The sequence below is a fragment of the Peromyscus maniculatus genome, chromosome 14, assembly GCF_049852395.1.
Source record: "Peromyscus maniculatus bairdii isolate BWxNUB_F1_BW_parent chromosome 14, HU_Pman_BW_mat_3.1, whole genome shotgun sequence".
Taxonomy (NCBI): domain Eukaryota; kingdom Metazoa; phylum Chordata; class Mammalia; order Rodentia; family Cricetidae; genus Peromyscus; species Peromyscus maniculatus.
In genome coordinates this window covers 48662448-48679291 of record NC_134865.1, presented here as the reverse complement: position 1 = coordinate 48679291, position 16844 = coordinate 48662448, and the positions used below count along the sequence as shown (strand labels likewise).

Genomic DNA, 16844 nt, shown 5'->3' with positions numbered 1-16844 from the left:
TGTGTGTGTGTGTGTGCGTGTGCGTGTGTAAGTTAGGGTTACTGCTGCTATGATGAGAAACCATGACCAAAGCAACTTGGGGAGGAAAGGTTTATTCAGCTTATACTTCCACATCACAATTCATCAGCAAAGGAGGTCCAGACAGGAACTCAAGCAAGGCTGGAACCTGGAGGCAGGAGCTGATGCTGAGGCCGTGAGGGGTGCTGCTTACTGGCTGGTGCCTCACGGCTTGCTCATCCTGTTTCTTATAGAACCCCAAGTGGTTGCTCTTCCAGAGACCCTGAGTTCAATTCCCAGCACCCACATGGTTGCTCACAACCATCTGTAATGAGATCTGGCGCCCTCTTCTGGTGTGCAGGCATTCCTGCAGTTAGAACACTGTATACAGGGCTGGAGAGATGGCTCATCAGTTAGGAGCACTGGATGTTCTTCCAGAGGACCTGGGTTCAATTCCCAGCAACCACATGGCAGCTCACAACTGTCTGTAACTCCTGTTCCAAGGGATCTGACACCTTCACACCAATGCACATAAAATAAAGTTTTAAAAAAAATTATTTATAAAAAAAGAACACTGTATACATAACAAATAATTTTTTTTGAGCTGAGGATCGAACCCAGGCAAGCGCTCTACCACTGAGCTAAATCCCCAACTCCAAATAAATAAGTTTTAAAAAAATACCAGGAGGTGGTGGCTCACACCTTTAATCCCAGCACTCAGGAGGCAGAGGTAGGCGGATCTCTGCAAGTTCAAGGCCTACCTGGTCTATAGAGTGAGTTACAGAACAGGCTCCAAAGCTACACAGAGAAACTGTCTCAAAAAAACAAAAAAACACCCCAAAACCTACCCAGTATAAACATTAGCCTTAATGAGTGCTCAAAATTAGTGTTGCTCAAAACAAAAGCAAGAATGACTTGCTCAGAGTTGATGGATATTCAAATGAGCTTATGTTCACTTCAGGTCACGATTCCTGTTCTTTCTCTCTGCAGTTGAACTGATAAGGAGAATGGATTATTTTCCCCCTCCATATAAGCAATGCTAGATGAAGAGGCGGGCGATTGGGAATGCCTAATGAGCCTGCTTTTGTATCCCCACAGCTGAATAGGAATGAGAATCGCAGTAAATATGTCCATAAACTTTACAGTTACAGCAACTGGCATGTCACTGCCTGCCCTAGTCTCCCAGTCACTGGTTATGGCGGTCTAAAACTGGAGTCAATAAATCCCTGTTCTATTCACGGAGTCAGTTCTACTTGATGAAGTTAATTTAAATGCATGGAAACCCACCCGTACACCTCCAGTGCTAGTCTGAGGCTAAGGGTCAAGCGGGCTTCCTTACTGAAAGGGAAAGAGAATCCTAGATCCCAAGAATTATTTAACAACCAGTATCTACAACCTGGAGTGGAGCGAACCGGGAGAAAATGAGATAAGGTTCCAGGAAAGACTAAGACCAAGGAATCTATTATTCTGCAATCAGTAGAGAATGTAAGAATAATGTTCTTCAGATAGCCCACTCAATGCATTCAGTGCTAACGGAACACCAAGGGTTTTGTAGACCTCACCATCTTTAACCTCAGTCTAAACTAAGGTGAAAGGAAGTTCCTGAGAAGTTAAAACAGACGATCACCATGCATAGACAGGCATGGTGCTGCATGTCTGGAATCCCCGCACTCTGGAGGTGAGCTGGAGGCCAACCTGGGGCCCACATGGTGGAAGTGAGAGCTCACTCATCCCCCACCATCCACATGCTCAGGGAAGCACATGCCTACACACACATGCAATATGAAAGGAACAAACTTCCTAAAGTTCATACTGTTATAAAAAAAGAAATATAAAGTTACTTTCTAAGTATTTAATACTCCTAAGTACCCTGCGAGAGAAAGAGTTGTTTGTGCCTAATCAAGAGAAACTCCTTAAGATCTTATTGAAACTGAGAAGCAGGGTTTGACGAGATGGGTAAGAGGTTAAGGTCATTCTTGCAGAGGACCTGGGTTTGGTTCCCAGCACCCACATGGTAGCTTATAACTCCATCTCTAGCTTCAGGGATCAAACCTTGTAGTGGATAGCTGTTCTGATGATGACCTTGAAGCACCGCCCCCAGAGAGGCAGCAGGTAACTGCTACACTTGCCTCTGACCTTGAAGTCCATGCCCCTGAGGTGTGGCCTCTCTGGACCCCTAAGACCTGGGATGCACATAAGTGGCGCTCTCTTCGCTCCCTCCTGGTTTGGAGGCTGAGACGGACCAGGCAGATCTTGGACCAGGAAGATCATCGTGGACCATAGCTCGTTTTTTCAGACTGTAGTGAGTTTTATCTTCTAATAAATTCCTTTGCCTTTTATACAGACTCTGTGGATTTCTAGCAATAAAACCTCCTCTTCCGACCTCCAAGAGCAGTAGGTACACACACGATATACATACATACGTACATACATACACACAAAACACTCATAATACATTTTTTTTTAATCTAAAAAAAAAGCAACTAAGAGCATGTAACTCAGAACAAAGTTTCTGGTCTCCGAATTTAAGACCTGACATTAACTAGATATAAACATATACTTGTGTTGGGCATGGTGGCACATGCCTTTAGTGCTACTAACACTTAGGAGGCAGAGGCAGGTGGATCTCTGTGAATTCCAGGCCAAACCAGGACAGTCAGGGCTATATAGACACTGTCTCAAAAACAAAAAAATTCATATTCTTATTTAGTGAAAAAATCATAAAGATAGATTTTCAGTATTGCAATTCTGCCATGAAAGAAAAGAACAATGCTTGAGACGACCATGGGGGTCCTTGCCTGTAATCCCAGCACTGGAGATACTGGAGCAGGAAGACCGGGAGTTCAAAGCCTGCCTGGGCTACACAGCAAGTTAGAATCGAAAAACAAAACACTTGTGATGCCAAATAGTGCATAAACATTCCTGCTTGTTTTCCTGAACTTCACTTTGCAGCCAGCCTTCTCTGACAGTGGAAGAGTGCCCATGGCATCCTGATTCGGTCTAAAGACAAGACATTTTAAAACTAAGTTCGGTCCCACTAAACCAGAAATGCAAATGTTCTTTTTTTTTGAGCCATCTCTCCAGGCCCTTATGATTCATTTTGTTATTTTAATTGTGTGTGTGTGTGTGTGTGTGTGTGTGTGTGTGTGTGTGTTATATGCACATGAATACAAGGGCCCATCCAGGTCAGAGGTGTCAGGTACCTTGGAGCTGAAGTTACAGGCCGTGGTAATCCACATGATGTGGGTGCTGGAAATTGGACTCAGGTCTTCAGGAAAGTCAGTATGTGCTCTTAACCATTGAGCCATCTCTCCAACCCCTCCTACTCTTTTGTTCATTTTTGTTTTTTTGAGACAGGGTTTCACTGTGTAGCTCTGGCTGTCCTGGAACTCGCTCTGTAGACCAGCTGTCCTGGAACTCACGGAGATCCACTTGCCTCTGCCTCCCAAGTGGTGGGATTAAAGGTGTGCGTCACCACTGCCGGACTGCCCCTCTTATTTTTTTTTTTTTTTTTTTTTTTTGGTTTTTCAAAATAGGGTTTCTCTGTGTAGCTTTGCACCTTTCCTGGAACTCGCTTTGGAGACCAGGCTCGCCTCGAACTCACAGAAATCCGCCTGCCTCTGCCTCCCAAGTGCTGGGATTAAAGGCGTGCGCAGCTGCCACCGCCGCCGCCGCCGCCGCCGCCACCACCACCACCACCACCACCCGGCTCTTATTTCTTAATCTTAGCATGCATATTCCCTTAGCAATGGTCTTGACATATGGTTATGAGTTTAAATCTTTACTCACATTCATTTATGTGTACATGTGTGTACGTGTTATAATAAACAGGTGGAGTGTCAAGGACAACTTGTGGGAGTTCTCTCCTGTGATGCAGAGCCTGAGGATGGAATTCGGGTGCTCAAGGTTGGCTTGTTTTTTATTTCCAGTATCCAGTGGCAAGGGGAACATGCTTTACAACACAACTTCTACCCCTACAGTTTAAAGTGGGGATGTTAGCCGGGCAGCAGTGGCACACGCCTTCCTTTAATCCCAGCACTCGGGAAGCAGAGCCAGGCGGATCTCAGTGAGTTCGAGGCCAGCCTGGGCTACAGAGCGAGATCCAGGACACCAAAACCACAGAGTAAACCCTGTCTCAAAAAACAAAAAACAAAACAACAACAACAAAAAAGATAAAGTGGGAATGTCTTCTGTGCCTGTCCCCTTAGCTTCATAAAAGATCTTTTTATTTCCTCCACATGTTCAGATTGTACTCCTGTTGAAGATGTGAGATTGATAGCTATGGGGTTGAGGATGTAGCTCAGTTGGAGTGCTCGCCTAGGATGGGCAAAGCCCTGGTTAGATCCTCAGCACAGTACTGAAAAAAAAGTGAGGGGCTGACCAATGGCTCAGGGGGTAAGGAGCTGGCTGACAAGCCTGAGTTCAGTCCCTAGGACTGACGCCCGTAGTGGAACGCGAGCTCTCTCAAGTCGTCCTCTGACCTCCACATGTGCGCCGTGGCAGGGATGCAAACATGCACGCACATAATACAACTGTCATTTTGAAAAACAGACTGAGGCTGGAGAGATGGCGCAGTGGGTAAGAGCACTTGTTGCTCTGGCAGAGGACCCAGGTTCAATGCCCAGCACCCACATGGCAGCTCACATCTGTCTGTAACTGCAGGCCCAGATCCCATGCCCTCTTCTAGCCTCAGTGGGTACACACACGGTGTAGCTATGCATGCAGGCAAAATACCTACATAAAAAAAATTTAAATATAAAAAAATTAAACGACCAATGGCTGAAAGACATTTAAAGAAATGCTCAACATCCTTAATCATCAGAGAAATGCAAATCAAAACGACTCTGAGATACCACCTTACACCTGTCAGAATGGCTACGATCAAAAACACCAATGACAGTCAATGTTGGAGAGGATGTGGAGCAAAGGGAACACTCCTCCACTGTTGGTGGGAATGTAAACTTGTACAACCACTGTGGAAATCAGTATGGCGGTTTCTCAGAAAATTAGGAATCGAACTACCTCAAGACCCAGCCATCCCACTCTTGGGCATATACCCAAGGAATGCTGATTCATACCATAAAGATACATGCTCAGCTATGTTCATAGCAGAACTATTTGTAATAGCCAGAACCTGGAAACAACCTAGATGCCCGTCAACAGAATAATGGATGAAAAAAAAAAGTGATATATATACACAATGGAGTACTACTCAGCAGAGAAAAACAATGAAAGCATGAAATTTGCAGGCAAATGGGTGGAACTAGAAAAAACCATCCTGAGTGAGGTAACCCAAACCCAGAAAGACAGTCATGGTATGTACTCACTCATAAGTGGATTCTAGATATAAAATAAAGAACAATCAGACCACAACCCATAGATCCATGGAGGCTATATATATAGCATGGAGGTCCCTAGGATGACTGTGGCTTATAATAAATTTCAGTTTTACTCAATTATTGAAAAAAAAATTGCCAAGCGAATGGAAACACATGAACTATGAACCAAAGGCTGAGGGGCCCCCAGCTGGATCAGGCCCTCTGAATAGGTGAGACAGTTGATTGGGTTGATCAGTTTGGGAGGCAACTAGGCAGTGGGACCAAGTCCTGTGCTCATTGCATGAGTTGGCTGTTTGAAACCTGGAGCTTATGCAGGGACATTTGGCTCAGTGCGGGAGGAAGGGACTGGACCTGCCTGGACTGAGTCTACCAGGTTGATCGCAGTCCTCGGGGGAGGATTTGTCCTGGAGGAGGTGGAAATGTGGGCAGGGGGTAAGGGAAGGGGGTGGGAGGGGGGAGAATAGGGGAATCCGTGGCTGATATGTAGAACTGAATGGTATTGTAAAATAAAATAAATAAAATTTAAAAAAAATTAAACGATCAATAATTCTCAAAAACTCTTCTCCTTAAGCCTCCATTGAACATTTAATGTGTGATAGATTAAAAATTCTATTATGTTAAGTTTTATGTAAGTAACAATATCTCCTAAGGTACCTGTAAGTTTTAATGCCTTTCCATTACACATATAAAACTGTACAAGGAATTTAAAGGGAGAGTGTTTCAAAATGTCATCTATCTCAAATACTGCAAACATCATTATATCTTGTTTGGACAGATTATCTCCATTTTATCACCTCAAAACAGAGACAAAGTAATCAGATGTTCAGATACAAATGTGTCTGTTTTAATAAAATCTTGTTTTAGCCTCTAGCTTTCTATTTGTAAGCATTTGTGTTAGTTACCCCAGCTACTAGCTGGAAGTTCAAATGATGTTAGTTATTCCCTGAACTGTAATTTAATGCCCCCTAAGAGCAAGCATTGTTTCCACTGTTATATGACCAGGGCTAGCCTAACACGTGGTAAGGAGCTCCCGGGTGTTCTTGAGTTACCAGTTTCAATTAACTCTTGGAAACACTAAATGGCTACTTTTAGTGGCATTATCTTAGTAATATTCAAATCTAGATAAATTTGAGAAGATAGAATTAAAAATTTAAAAGCCTACACAAAAAGGCTAGTTTACTTTTCCAAATACCGGTAAACGAGGTGTCTTAACACATAGAGGCTAGTGTAATAGTGAGGGGCTGGAGGTCAGACCACAGTAACTTTGGCCATTGAGACCTTAGAAATCTCTTCTAAAGTGAGGCCTGAAATCAATCACACCAACTCGCAGTTGTAGGAAGGCCTTATTATTTGAAATTAGAGCAGGGGTATTTTCATCAGAGGTCTGGGATAGTGAATGCTCAGTTAGCATGAACAAGGGGCTGAGTCCAACATCGCCTTCTGGTCCCCAACTTCCCAGGACAGGAAAATAAAAACAAACAAAATCCTTGAATTCATAAGAACAATATATAATGAATATTGTCCTAGTAAAACTCAAGTAGAAAGTCACTTTAAAACCTTTAATCAAAACAACAACAACAACAAAAAAAACCCTTTAATTCCAGCACTTTGAAGGCAGAGGTGGGTGGATCCCTGTGAGACCAGCCTTGTTCACATACGAGTTCCTGGACAGCCAGGACTGTCTCAAAAAAAAAAAAAAAAAAAAAAAAAAAAGTCACTTTAAGACTTGTAATCCCATCATTTGGGAGGTGAAGGCAGGATCAAGACTACAAGCTCATTCTCAGCTACACAGAGCTTCAGGTTAGCCTAGGCTACTTAAGACACCATCTCAAAAACAAAGCATTCTAAATCTATTAGCATCGAAGTATTTTATCAAATGTGTACGTGGTGGTCTGTGTAGCCTTGTTCCACAGCATCTTTTGATGCTCATTGCCGGAAATTTTCACTAGTGTTACACGCATAGATTAATCCGCCTTTACATTTACGGAGTATTGCGTAATCTTTGAAAATTTTCTAAGTATTTTTGAAGCAATTTCACAATTGCCCATTTATCTTCCTACTTCCACCTAAGTGAGGCTTGCTAAAAGATCTATCTATACCTAAGGGTCAACTATAATGTGAAGGTCATTACCAAACCCAATAGCCTTAGATTAACTTGTTTCCTAATTTTTAAATTAACTTATACTATTACTCCAAAAATAAATCCCTGTGAATGAAGGATCCTCTATTAAACTGAAAATATAGCTTCTAAAACTCACTAGTATTTTAAAAATAACATGAAGAAAATTTTTATCATGTTAGGAAGATATTAAAATGTCTATGTGCTGTTAAAACTATGCATTTTCAAATCAACTACTAAATTTCTTCCAAGTTCCCCTTAAAGGATCTTTTAAACATACTTCCATTAAAATCTAAATGGCTCAGCCGGTAAAGGCACTTACCACCAACCTGAAAACCTGAGGTCAATCCTGGGGACACACATGGTGAAGAGAACCACTCACCCAAGTTCCCACCCCCAAATAAACAAATGTGGTGGAACAATTTAACGATAGTAGTGGTTGGAGACAGATATAAAAGCTCTTAAGATCTTCAAATCAGAAAAGGAACCACGTCCCAAGTAATTATGGCTGCCAAACCAGCTCTTACAGAATTTGTCAGAAGCTTGGCAGTTGAGCTGTTTTATAGGAAGTTAAAACAAGCTTGACCAGACTTGGACTCAACATTAAACACTTTTAAACTTGCCTGCTGGCTCTTGTTCCAGGAACCTGTATGTCACAGGGTGCAGGTTTCTATCCTCCCTTTGGCTATATGAAAAGATGCTGTCATTTTTGTTACTCTAGAGAAACTTTTATACAGGACTCTGGAACACAGTTTGTACTTTTCTGCAACATTAGGTAAGTTTTTTTTTTGTTATTGTTGTTTTAAACTTGGATACTCAATCTGGGGCTTAGGAGTTAAGATTCACTTGAAGGTCCCATCAGGTTTCTGTATACTAAATGGGGGAGGACATGGTTACCAAGATTCTTCACCCTTTAAATTGTTGGTGATTCGAGGCAGGAACTTCATCTGAGAATTAGAGAAAATTGGATTAGATAAATTTCACATCATACTAGATTAAAGATTAATGTGAGTAAAAATGGGAAGAAAAAACTGAAAACTCCAGACAGCAATTTTGAGATCAATTTCAGCTTTACTTTAAATTTGCATTTATGTGTTTACAGAATATACCTGTCTTTAAAATTACTGCAATGTTTACTTTATTCTCAAAGTAGTACATAAAAATAAAGAATTCAAGCTCCTCTGCATTTAGTGTTACCAAGCTTCCATAGGACAGGTGTGCAAACATCAGGTTTCCCATTTCGAGCAAATCTCCACGTACAAACTAAGCTTAACCAAAAAAAAAAAAAAGCTCAAATCAGCAATTACTTAAAAGGCATTAAAGAGAAACCTCATTTTCCCCCCCAATCAAACTTGAGAACTAACCTTTTGTAACTAAACTAAGCTGTTGCACCTTTCCTCTCGCATGTATGCACCAGGCCAAAGACTTCCAACAACCGATCTCACTTGGCACGAGGACATTTCAAAGAAACCAAAACAAAAGGGGAAGGGGCGGGGGAGAAAGGAAAAGAGGTTTACGCGGACTGCAGCGAGAGCTTAGTTAGTCCACTTCCTCGATGGTGGGTCCTCCAGAGGAGCCGCCGCCTCCGCCGCCAGGACCGCCTTGGTAAAGTTTGCTGATGATGGGGTTGCACACTCGCTCAAGCTCTTTCTGTTTGTGTTCGTACTCATCTTTCTCGGCCATCTGGTTTCGGTCGAGCCAGTTGATCACCTCCTGACACTTGTCGAGGATCCTGTTTTTGTCCTGCTCGCTAATCTTGCCCCTCAGTTTCTCGTCTTCCACCGTCTGCTTGATGTTGTAGGTATAGGACTCAACTGCGTTTTTGGCTGCCACGCGATCGCGGTTAGCTTCATCTTCCGACTTGTACCGCTCTGCCTCCTGCACCATACGGTCGATGTCGTCCTTGCTCAGACGACCCTTGTCGTTGGTGATGGTGATTTTATTTTCTTTACCGGTGCTCTTGTCGGCAGCGGTGACGTTAAGGATGCCGTTGGCATCGATGTCGAAGGTGACCTCGATCTGGGGGACCCCACGGGGTGCTGGGGGGATCCCAGTCAGGTCGAACTTGCCCAAGAGGTTATTGTCCTTGGTCATGGCCCGCTCGCCCTCGTACACTTGCACCAGCACGCTGCTCTGGTTGTCTGAGTAGGTAGTGAAGGTCTGCGTCTGCTTGGTGGGGATCGTGGTGTTCCTCTTGATGAGTGGGGTCATGACGCCGCCAGCTGTTTCGATGCCAAGCGACAACGGAGTCACGTCGAGTAGCAGCAGATCCTGCACATTCTCCGACTTGTCGCCGATGAGGATAGCCGCCTGCACTGCGGCGCCATAGGCCACCGCCTCGTCGGGGTTGATGCTCTTGTTCAGCTCCTTGCCGTTGAAGAAATCCTGCAGGAGCTTCTGGATCTTAGGGATGCGGGTGGAGCCGCCCACCAGCACTATCTCCTGGATCTGGCCCTTGTCCAGCTTGGCATCGCGCAGAGCCTTTTCCACCGGCTCCAGGGTCCCTCGGAAGAGGTCGGCGTTGAGCTCCTCGAAGCGGGCGCGGGTGATGGAGGTGTAGAAGTCCACGCCCTCGTAGAGCGAGTCGATCTCGATGCTGGCCTGCGTGGACGAGCTCAGGGTGCGCTTGGCGCGCTCGCAGGCGGTGCGCAGCCGGCGCACGGCGCGCTTGTTGGGCCCAATGTCCTTCTTGTGTTTGCGCTTGAACTCCTCGGCCAGGTGGCTGACCATACGGTTGTCGAAGTCTTCGCCACCCAGGTGGGTGTCGCCGGCCGTGGACTTCACCTCGAAGATGCCGTCCTCGATGGTCAGGATGGACACGTCGAAGGTGCCACCGCCCAGGTCGAAGATGAGCACGTTCTTCTCGCCGCCGGCGCAGCCCTTCTTATCCAGGCCGTAGGCGATGGCCGCCGCCGTGGGCTCGTTGATGATGCGCAGCACGTTGAGGCCCGTGATGGTGCCCGCGTCTTTGGTGGCCTGGCGCTGCGAGTCGTTGAAGTAGGCGGGGACCGTGATGACCGCGCTCTGCACCTTGCCCCCCAGGTAGGCTTCGGCGATCTCCTTCATCTTCGTGAGGACCATGGAGGAAATCTCCTCGGGGAAGAAGGTCTTCATCTCCCCTTTATACTCCACCTGCACTTTGGGCTTCCCACCCTCGCTCACCACTCGGAACGGCCAGTGCTTCATGTCCGACTGCACCGTGGCGTCCTCGAACTTCCGCCCGATCAGCCTCTTGGCGTCGAAGATGGTGTTCGTGGGGTTCATGGCCACTTGGTTCTTGGCGGCGTCGCCGATGAGGCGCTCGGTGTCGGTGAAGGCCACGTAGCTGGGGGTGGTGCGGTTGCCCTGGTCGTTGGCGATGATCTCCACCTTGCCATGTTGGAAGACCCCCACGCAGGAGTAGGTGGTGCCCAGGTCGATGCCGATAGCCGGGCCGCGGGCGGACATCCTGGCTGAGAAAAACAAAAAAAGCAAAAACCCCCCCAAAAATATATATAACCAGGCACAGCGACGTTAGGACCAGAGTCAGGAGAGCCAAGCCCGGACCCCAGCCAACGGTCGCCGCCGCGCACAGCTACCCACGAGCGCGATCAGCGTCTCCCGGGGCTCCCGAGGCTGGGTCCCCGCTCTTATAGTCGCCTCCCCCCCGCTGCTTTCTGCAAACTCCCCGAGCCAATCCGCCCCCGGGACCGCCCGCCCCGCCCCGTCCAGCTCCCCCACAGGCTTGCCTGGTCGGAGTGACCAGCCGGTGGTCCAACAGATTATCTAGATGGATGAGGGGCGGGACTCCGGCCCCGGGCGGGGAGACCGAGGGGCGGCCGTTATGCAAATGAGGCCCCGCCCAGTGCCTCCGGCCGCTTGGGGGCGTTAGGCTCGCGCCGGGGGTGGGGTGGGGTGGGGAGGAGCCAGGGTGGGAAGCCCCCCCCCCCTGCTCCCCGGTTTCAGTAGGCCTTTCCGAAAGCGTGATTCGTTGACCGCTTTGAGATGGGCAGGGCAGATGCCCAATCAGAAGCGCGGAAGCCTAAGCGGGCGGTGGCGGCGGCGGGGCGTGGGGCGGGGTGCGCGAAGCAGCGCGGAAGGAGAGCGGGTCTCCCGGGAGGCTTAAGGGCGGTCCGGGGCCAGGGGCCGCCGCGGACCCAGCTCCCCGGGACCGAATTCTCTCCGGGGCGGTTGCATGGAATAAAGAACGGCTGGGTCCGGCTTTTGTTCTCCCCGCCCCTTGCCGTTTCAGCAGCGGGGACCGGGGATAGGTGTGGGGCGGTTCCAGGGAGGGGACTGCAAAGTCGAGCGGGGCGGATGCGACTTTTTCCACGCGCGCCTCGGCCGGTGCGCGGCGGGGCAAAGGCTGCGCGGTGCTTACCCGGGAGGCGCGCGGCTTCGCGGCCCGCGGGCCTGCTTGCTCGGCCTCGCTGTCCCCACTCCGCTTTTCTCGTTTTCTCTTTCCAGCGCCCTTATGGGCGGTTTTGGCTTTCTTGCCGGTATGGTGGACTGAGCCAAATGTCACCACCCTCTGCCTCCCATCTCCGCACAGGAGATCAGGTTTAGGAACTAGTCTTTGCAGCTGTGCCCGGTTGAATGCGATTGTCTTTTTCCTACGGAGAAGTTGGGTTGGCAGCACAGACTCGTGGGAGAAGGTAGATGGAAAAGAGTCAACCTCTTTCGCTCTTGTGTAGACGGGATGTGAGAGTAATTCTGGAAAGCACTCTCTGGCGCGAGGGGGTGGGTAAGAAGCTGGCTCCGGTAAAAGGACTCCTTCCTGGAGGAAAACGGAGAGCGGTCATGTGGAGCCACCGATGCTTCGCCTTACGGAATGGGAAGCTGAGCCGTCCCATCCCCGAAAACTTTGATATGAGATGGAAAGGAAAAAGGAAATGGTCCGTTTGTAGGCCGTAGTGTGGGGTAGACATAATTCAAGAGAAGTGCTGGGAGAAGGGCGTGGAGAGAGGGCAGGGGCACACACAGACCTAGGGAGAGTGTCAGATGCGTGCATCCCCGAGAAAGTGACATGCCTAAGTCCTGCCGAGGAGGGTAAGGAAGGAGGCATTCTTCTATTGTTTTTAAGTAACTCATTCACATTTATTTTAAATGCATTGGTGTGAAGGTGTCAGATCCCCCTGGAACTGGAGTTACAGGCAGCTGTGAGCTGTCCAAAAGGTAATGTTGACAGAATTCTATAAAACTTTTAAAAGATTTCTCTCTCTCTCTCTCTCTCTCTCTCTCTCTCTCTCTCTCTCTCTCTCTCTCTCTCTCTCTCTCCCTCCCTCCCTCCCTCCCTCCCTCCCTCTCTCTCTCTCTCTCTCTCTCTCTCTCTCTCTCTCTCTCTGTCTCTCTCTCTCATGCTCTTAACCTCTGAGCCATCTCTCCAGCTCAGAATTCTATAAAACTTAATCAGGAATTTTTTTTTAAAGATTCTTTTATTTATCTCTCTATATAATTTCTAGTTTTTAAAAGCACCTTTGCTTTGATTCCTTCATCTCATTGATTTAGCTAGTTTAACTACAGTTCTTTATTTTCCATGAAAGGAATTAAAGAAAAATTTGAAATAGGAAAAGAATTAAAGAAACGATCAGACCAGGCATGGCGGGTAAATGCTTACATACCCAGCCCTGGGGAGGGGAGGCTCAACCAAAGGGGAGGGCGCTGGAGAGACAGCTCAGCAGTTGAGAATCCTGCTTACCCTTGCAGGGCCCCGGGGTTCAGGCTCTGGACTGTCACCCTTTTCTGACTTCCTTGGGCTCTTGTACTCAAGCACACGTAAACTCACAAAGGCAAACACACGTACTCATAAATTAAAAAGAAACCTTGGGTACACAGACACGCAGAGAAAACACCTTTATTATAGTCTTATTAGAAAATAAATCTTTAAAAAAAATATGGGGGTTAGTGGGCTGGAGCGATGTCTCTTGTAGAGGACTTAGGTTCGGTGCCCGCATCCACATGGGGGCTAACAACCATCTGAATCTGCGGTTCTAACTAACACCCTCTCCTGGCCTCCGAGGGCATCACACATGACACAGGTTTCCGTCTCCAGCAGGCCCAGACCTCTCCCATTCAAAGGGAGAGGTTCTTTTGTGAAGTCACTGTGTCCTATGGATGCGGTCACTGCAGATCAGTCTTGCAGTCTCTCACCTCATTCATTTTTAAGTCTTCTGAAATGACAACAGCAGTTATCCTGCGCTTTTATAGCTATGTTTTTCTGCTTTCACTTTTCGCCTGATAAGTTGATGTTTACATGTTTCATGGTATCTTGATCTTTCCCACAAAGATACAATAACAACATTTTTATTTTATGTGACACTTCTTCAGTCAGAACATTAGCATACATTCATTTTGTGGATATCTTTTACATTTCCCTTGTTTGTATTACGTTTTAAAACAGGCAGTTTTTTTCCTTTTGACAATTAGACCTCAGAATTCATTAAAAACACAGTTTAAGTGGGTGTGGCGGCACACACCTATAATCTCAGGACGAAGAGGCAGGAGGATTATTACAGAGTGAGTTCCAGGCCAGCATGAGCTATAGATTGAAATAGTAAACCCAAAGTAAATAAATAATTAAAATCACAGTCCATTAAACGTGATTAAATCATCAAGTTTTGGACCAGGTAACATCCGTGTTATCAGTGATATAGCAAAACAGGCAAGCTGTACCAAGACTGCTCACTGCCTCAGCTTTTCTGGAGGACTATGTGGCAGTGTTTGTTTTCACCTGGAAGAGACCATATCCTTGATCTAATATTAATTTGTGTGGGTTCATCCTAAGGAGATCATAGAAAACACCTGTGCTATTATTTATGGTGGCAACAATGAATCAGACATGGTTTAAATATTGAACACAAAAAAATCAATTACTTATATGCACATGATGAATTATGTAGTTACAAAAGTGTTTACAGTTTTTTTGTTTGTTGGAGACAGGGTCTTTTCTCATAGCCCTGGCTATCCCAGAACTCAACTATGTAGACCAGGCCAGTCTTGAACTCACAGAGATCTGTCTGCCTCTGCCTCCCGAGTACTGAGATTAAAGGTGTGTGTCACTGTGCTCAGCTATTCACAAGATTTTTTTTTAAAAAATGCTACACTAGCATTAACATTTGGAAGCATATACATTTACCATCACATCCCTTTTTATTTTTATTTTAATATTTATTTATTATGTATACAGTGTTCTGCCTGCATGTATGCCTGCAGGCCAGAAGAGGGCACCAGATCTCATTACAGATGGTTATGAGCTACCATGTGGTTGCTGGGAATTGAACTCAGGACCTTTGGAAGAGTAGCCAGTGCTCTTAACCTGAGCCATCTCTCCAGCCCCGACCCCCCTTTTATTTTTTAAGATGTTTCTTAATGTGTGTGCCAGTACCCACAGAGGTCAAAAAGGGCACTGGATCACCTGGAGCTGGGGTTACAGGTAGTCCTGAGCCACTAAAGGTAGATACTGGGAACTGAACTCAGATTCTCTGGAATTGGAAAGTCTGCAGGTGCTCATAACTGCTAAGCTATCTCTCCAGCCCCGTTTACAAGATTTTTAATGACACACAAAATCACCCTTGATATAATGAATTGAAAAAGGAGATTGTCAACTTCTGTATGCTTTTAATTTTTTATTGTCTGTGTGTGCGTATGCCAGCAACATACACGCACCCCGAATGCATACCGATTTGCTTGCACAAGTCAAGAAGACGCTGCAGACTGTCTTTCTCTAGCACACTCCTCCTAGTCCTTTGGTTGTTTCGGGGCTTTCGGTTGTTTGTGCGGGCTGGAAGCCAGCAAGCCCCAGCCATTGTCCCTTTCTGATCCAGCTCTGATCCTCCCACTCAGAGCTGGATCACAGGTGTGTGGGGTGCACCTGTCCTGTTATATTCATGCTGGGATCTGAACTCCGGTACTCTGGATCATGCAGCAACTGCTCTCTTTTTTTAAAATATATCTAATGTATTTATTTTTATTTTATGTACATTGGTGTTTTGCCTCACACATTACGTTTGTGTGAGGTGTCGGATCCCCTGGAACTGGAGGTACAGACAGTTGTGAGCCGCCATGCGAGTGCTGGGAATTGAACCAGGGTCCTCTGGAAGAGCAGACAGTGCTCTTAACCACTGAGCCATCTCTCCACCCCCCACAGCAACTGTTCTTAAACAATGAGCTATCCTACCAGCTTCTGTATCTTATTTTATTAGTAGAATAATTCCATGTATATGAAAACGACACCAGAATTTAGATGGCAGGGTTATCAGTGATTGTTTTATTATATTTTGACAGTGCTTTTTTTTTTTTTTTTTTTTTTTTTTTTTTTTTTTGAGACAGGGTCTTATGTAGCCCAGGCTGACCTCAAACTCACTATGTGGTCAAAGATGACCTCAAAACTCCTGATTTTCCTGCCTTACCCTTCCAAGTGCTAACATCATAAGTACATTCAAGTAAGGATCAAACTCAGGGCTTCATGAATGCTAGGCAAGAATTCTTTCAACTGCCCTACCTCCCCAGCCCCTCCAATTGATTTTTAATACAACAATTAACCTTCAACTGAAACAAAGTTCACCAGTCCCATTGCTTACATATAAATCAGTACTGATTTCCAACAGGTAAAATCTCTTTACCAGAACATACATACTAGACAGTTTCCAAAATATTTTTTAATCCAAAGACTAAATTTTCAGATTGGTCAAAGAATCAAGAGCTTTAACATACCGTAAACACTCTTCAATTAATGCCTGGTACCCAGAAGAGTATCTGGAACACAGGAGTAATTCTTAGCCTGGTGGGTTTTGGTTTTTGGCTTGGTGTTGGGGATTAAACACAAGGTTTCATATACACAAAGCCTATAATGCACCTTATCTCTAGGCCATGTTCCCAGCCCATTCATTGTTTATTACAAGTTACCCAAAGCACAATATTTCAATCCGAAAACAACTTAATCTTTCTCCTGTGTAAGAAGAAAATCCTCTTACACATTTCTGTATTAAATGACATTGCAGAGACTACAGATTAACATCTGAAAATATCTGCACTAGCGATCCAGAGCTAATATGAGGCTCAAGATGATGTGGGCGAGTGTTACCTGACAGCAGAGTGCAAGGCTAACCTGTCCTTTTAATCCCACCCAGGGGCAGCCTTCATTAGGGTTGGGATTGTTTTGAGGAGGCTAAAGAGAAAGTAGAATAAGTAACAGCTTCTAATTTGAGGATGCATGAGCAGCCTGGAGTTCAACTAATGATTATATATATATATATATATATATATATATATATATATATATTTAAGATCCCATTTTGTAATTATTTTCCTTTTTTGTTTTGTTTTTCAAGACAAGGTGTAACAGCCCTGGGTTTCCTGGAACTCCCTTTGTAGATCAGGCTAGCCTTGAACTCACAGAGATTGGCCTGCTT

At 45.8% G+C, this 16844-nt stretch overlaps 1 protein-coding gene across 2 annotated transcripts; it reads right to left on the bottom strand.

Moving 5' to 3' along the window:
• Positions 1-8506: 8506 nt before the first annotated feature.
• Positions 8507-11812, bottom strand: Hspa2 (heat shock protein family A (Hsp70) member 2). Of its 2 annotated transcripts, none has more exons than XM_006973146.4 (2): positions 11184-11812; positions 8507-10907 (listed from the first exon to the last, which is right to left on the bottom strand). In XM_006973146.4, exon 2 carries the CDS (start codon positions 10900-10902, stop codon positions 8995-8997), a length of 1908 nt encoding a protein of 635 aa, XP_006973208.1. In that variant the 5' UTR covers positions 10903-10907; positions 11184-11812; the 3' UTR covers positions 8507-8994. The 2 variants fall into 2 exon arrangements, with proteins under 2 accessions (XP_006973208.1, XP_042116735.1); XM_042260801.2 differs by having other exon boundaries at positions 8507-10903; positions 11184-11318.
• Between the last annotated feature and the right edge of the window lie 5032 nt (positions 11813-16844).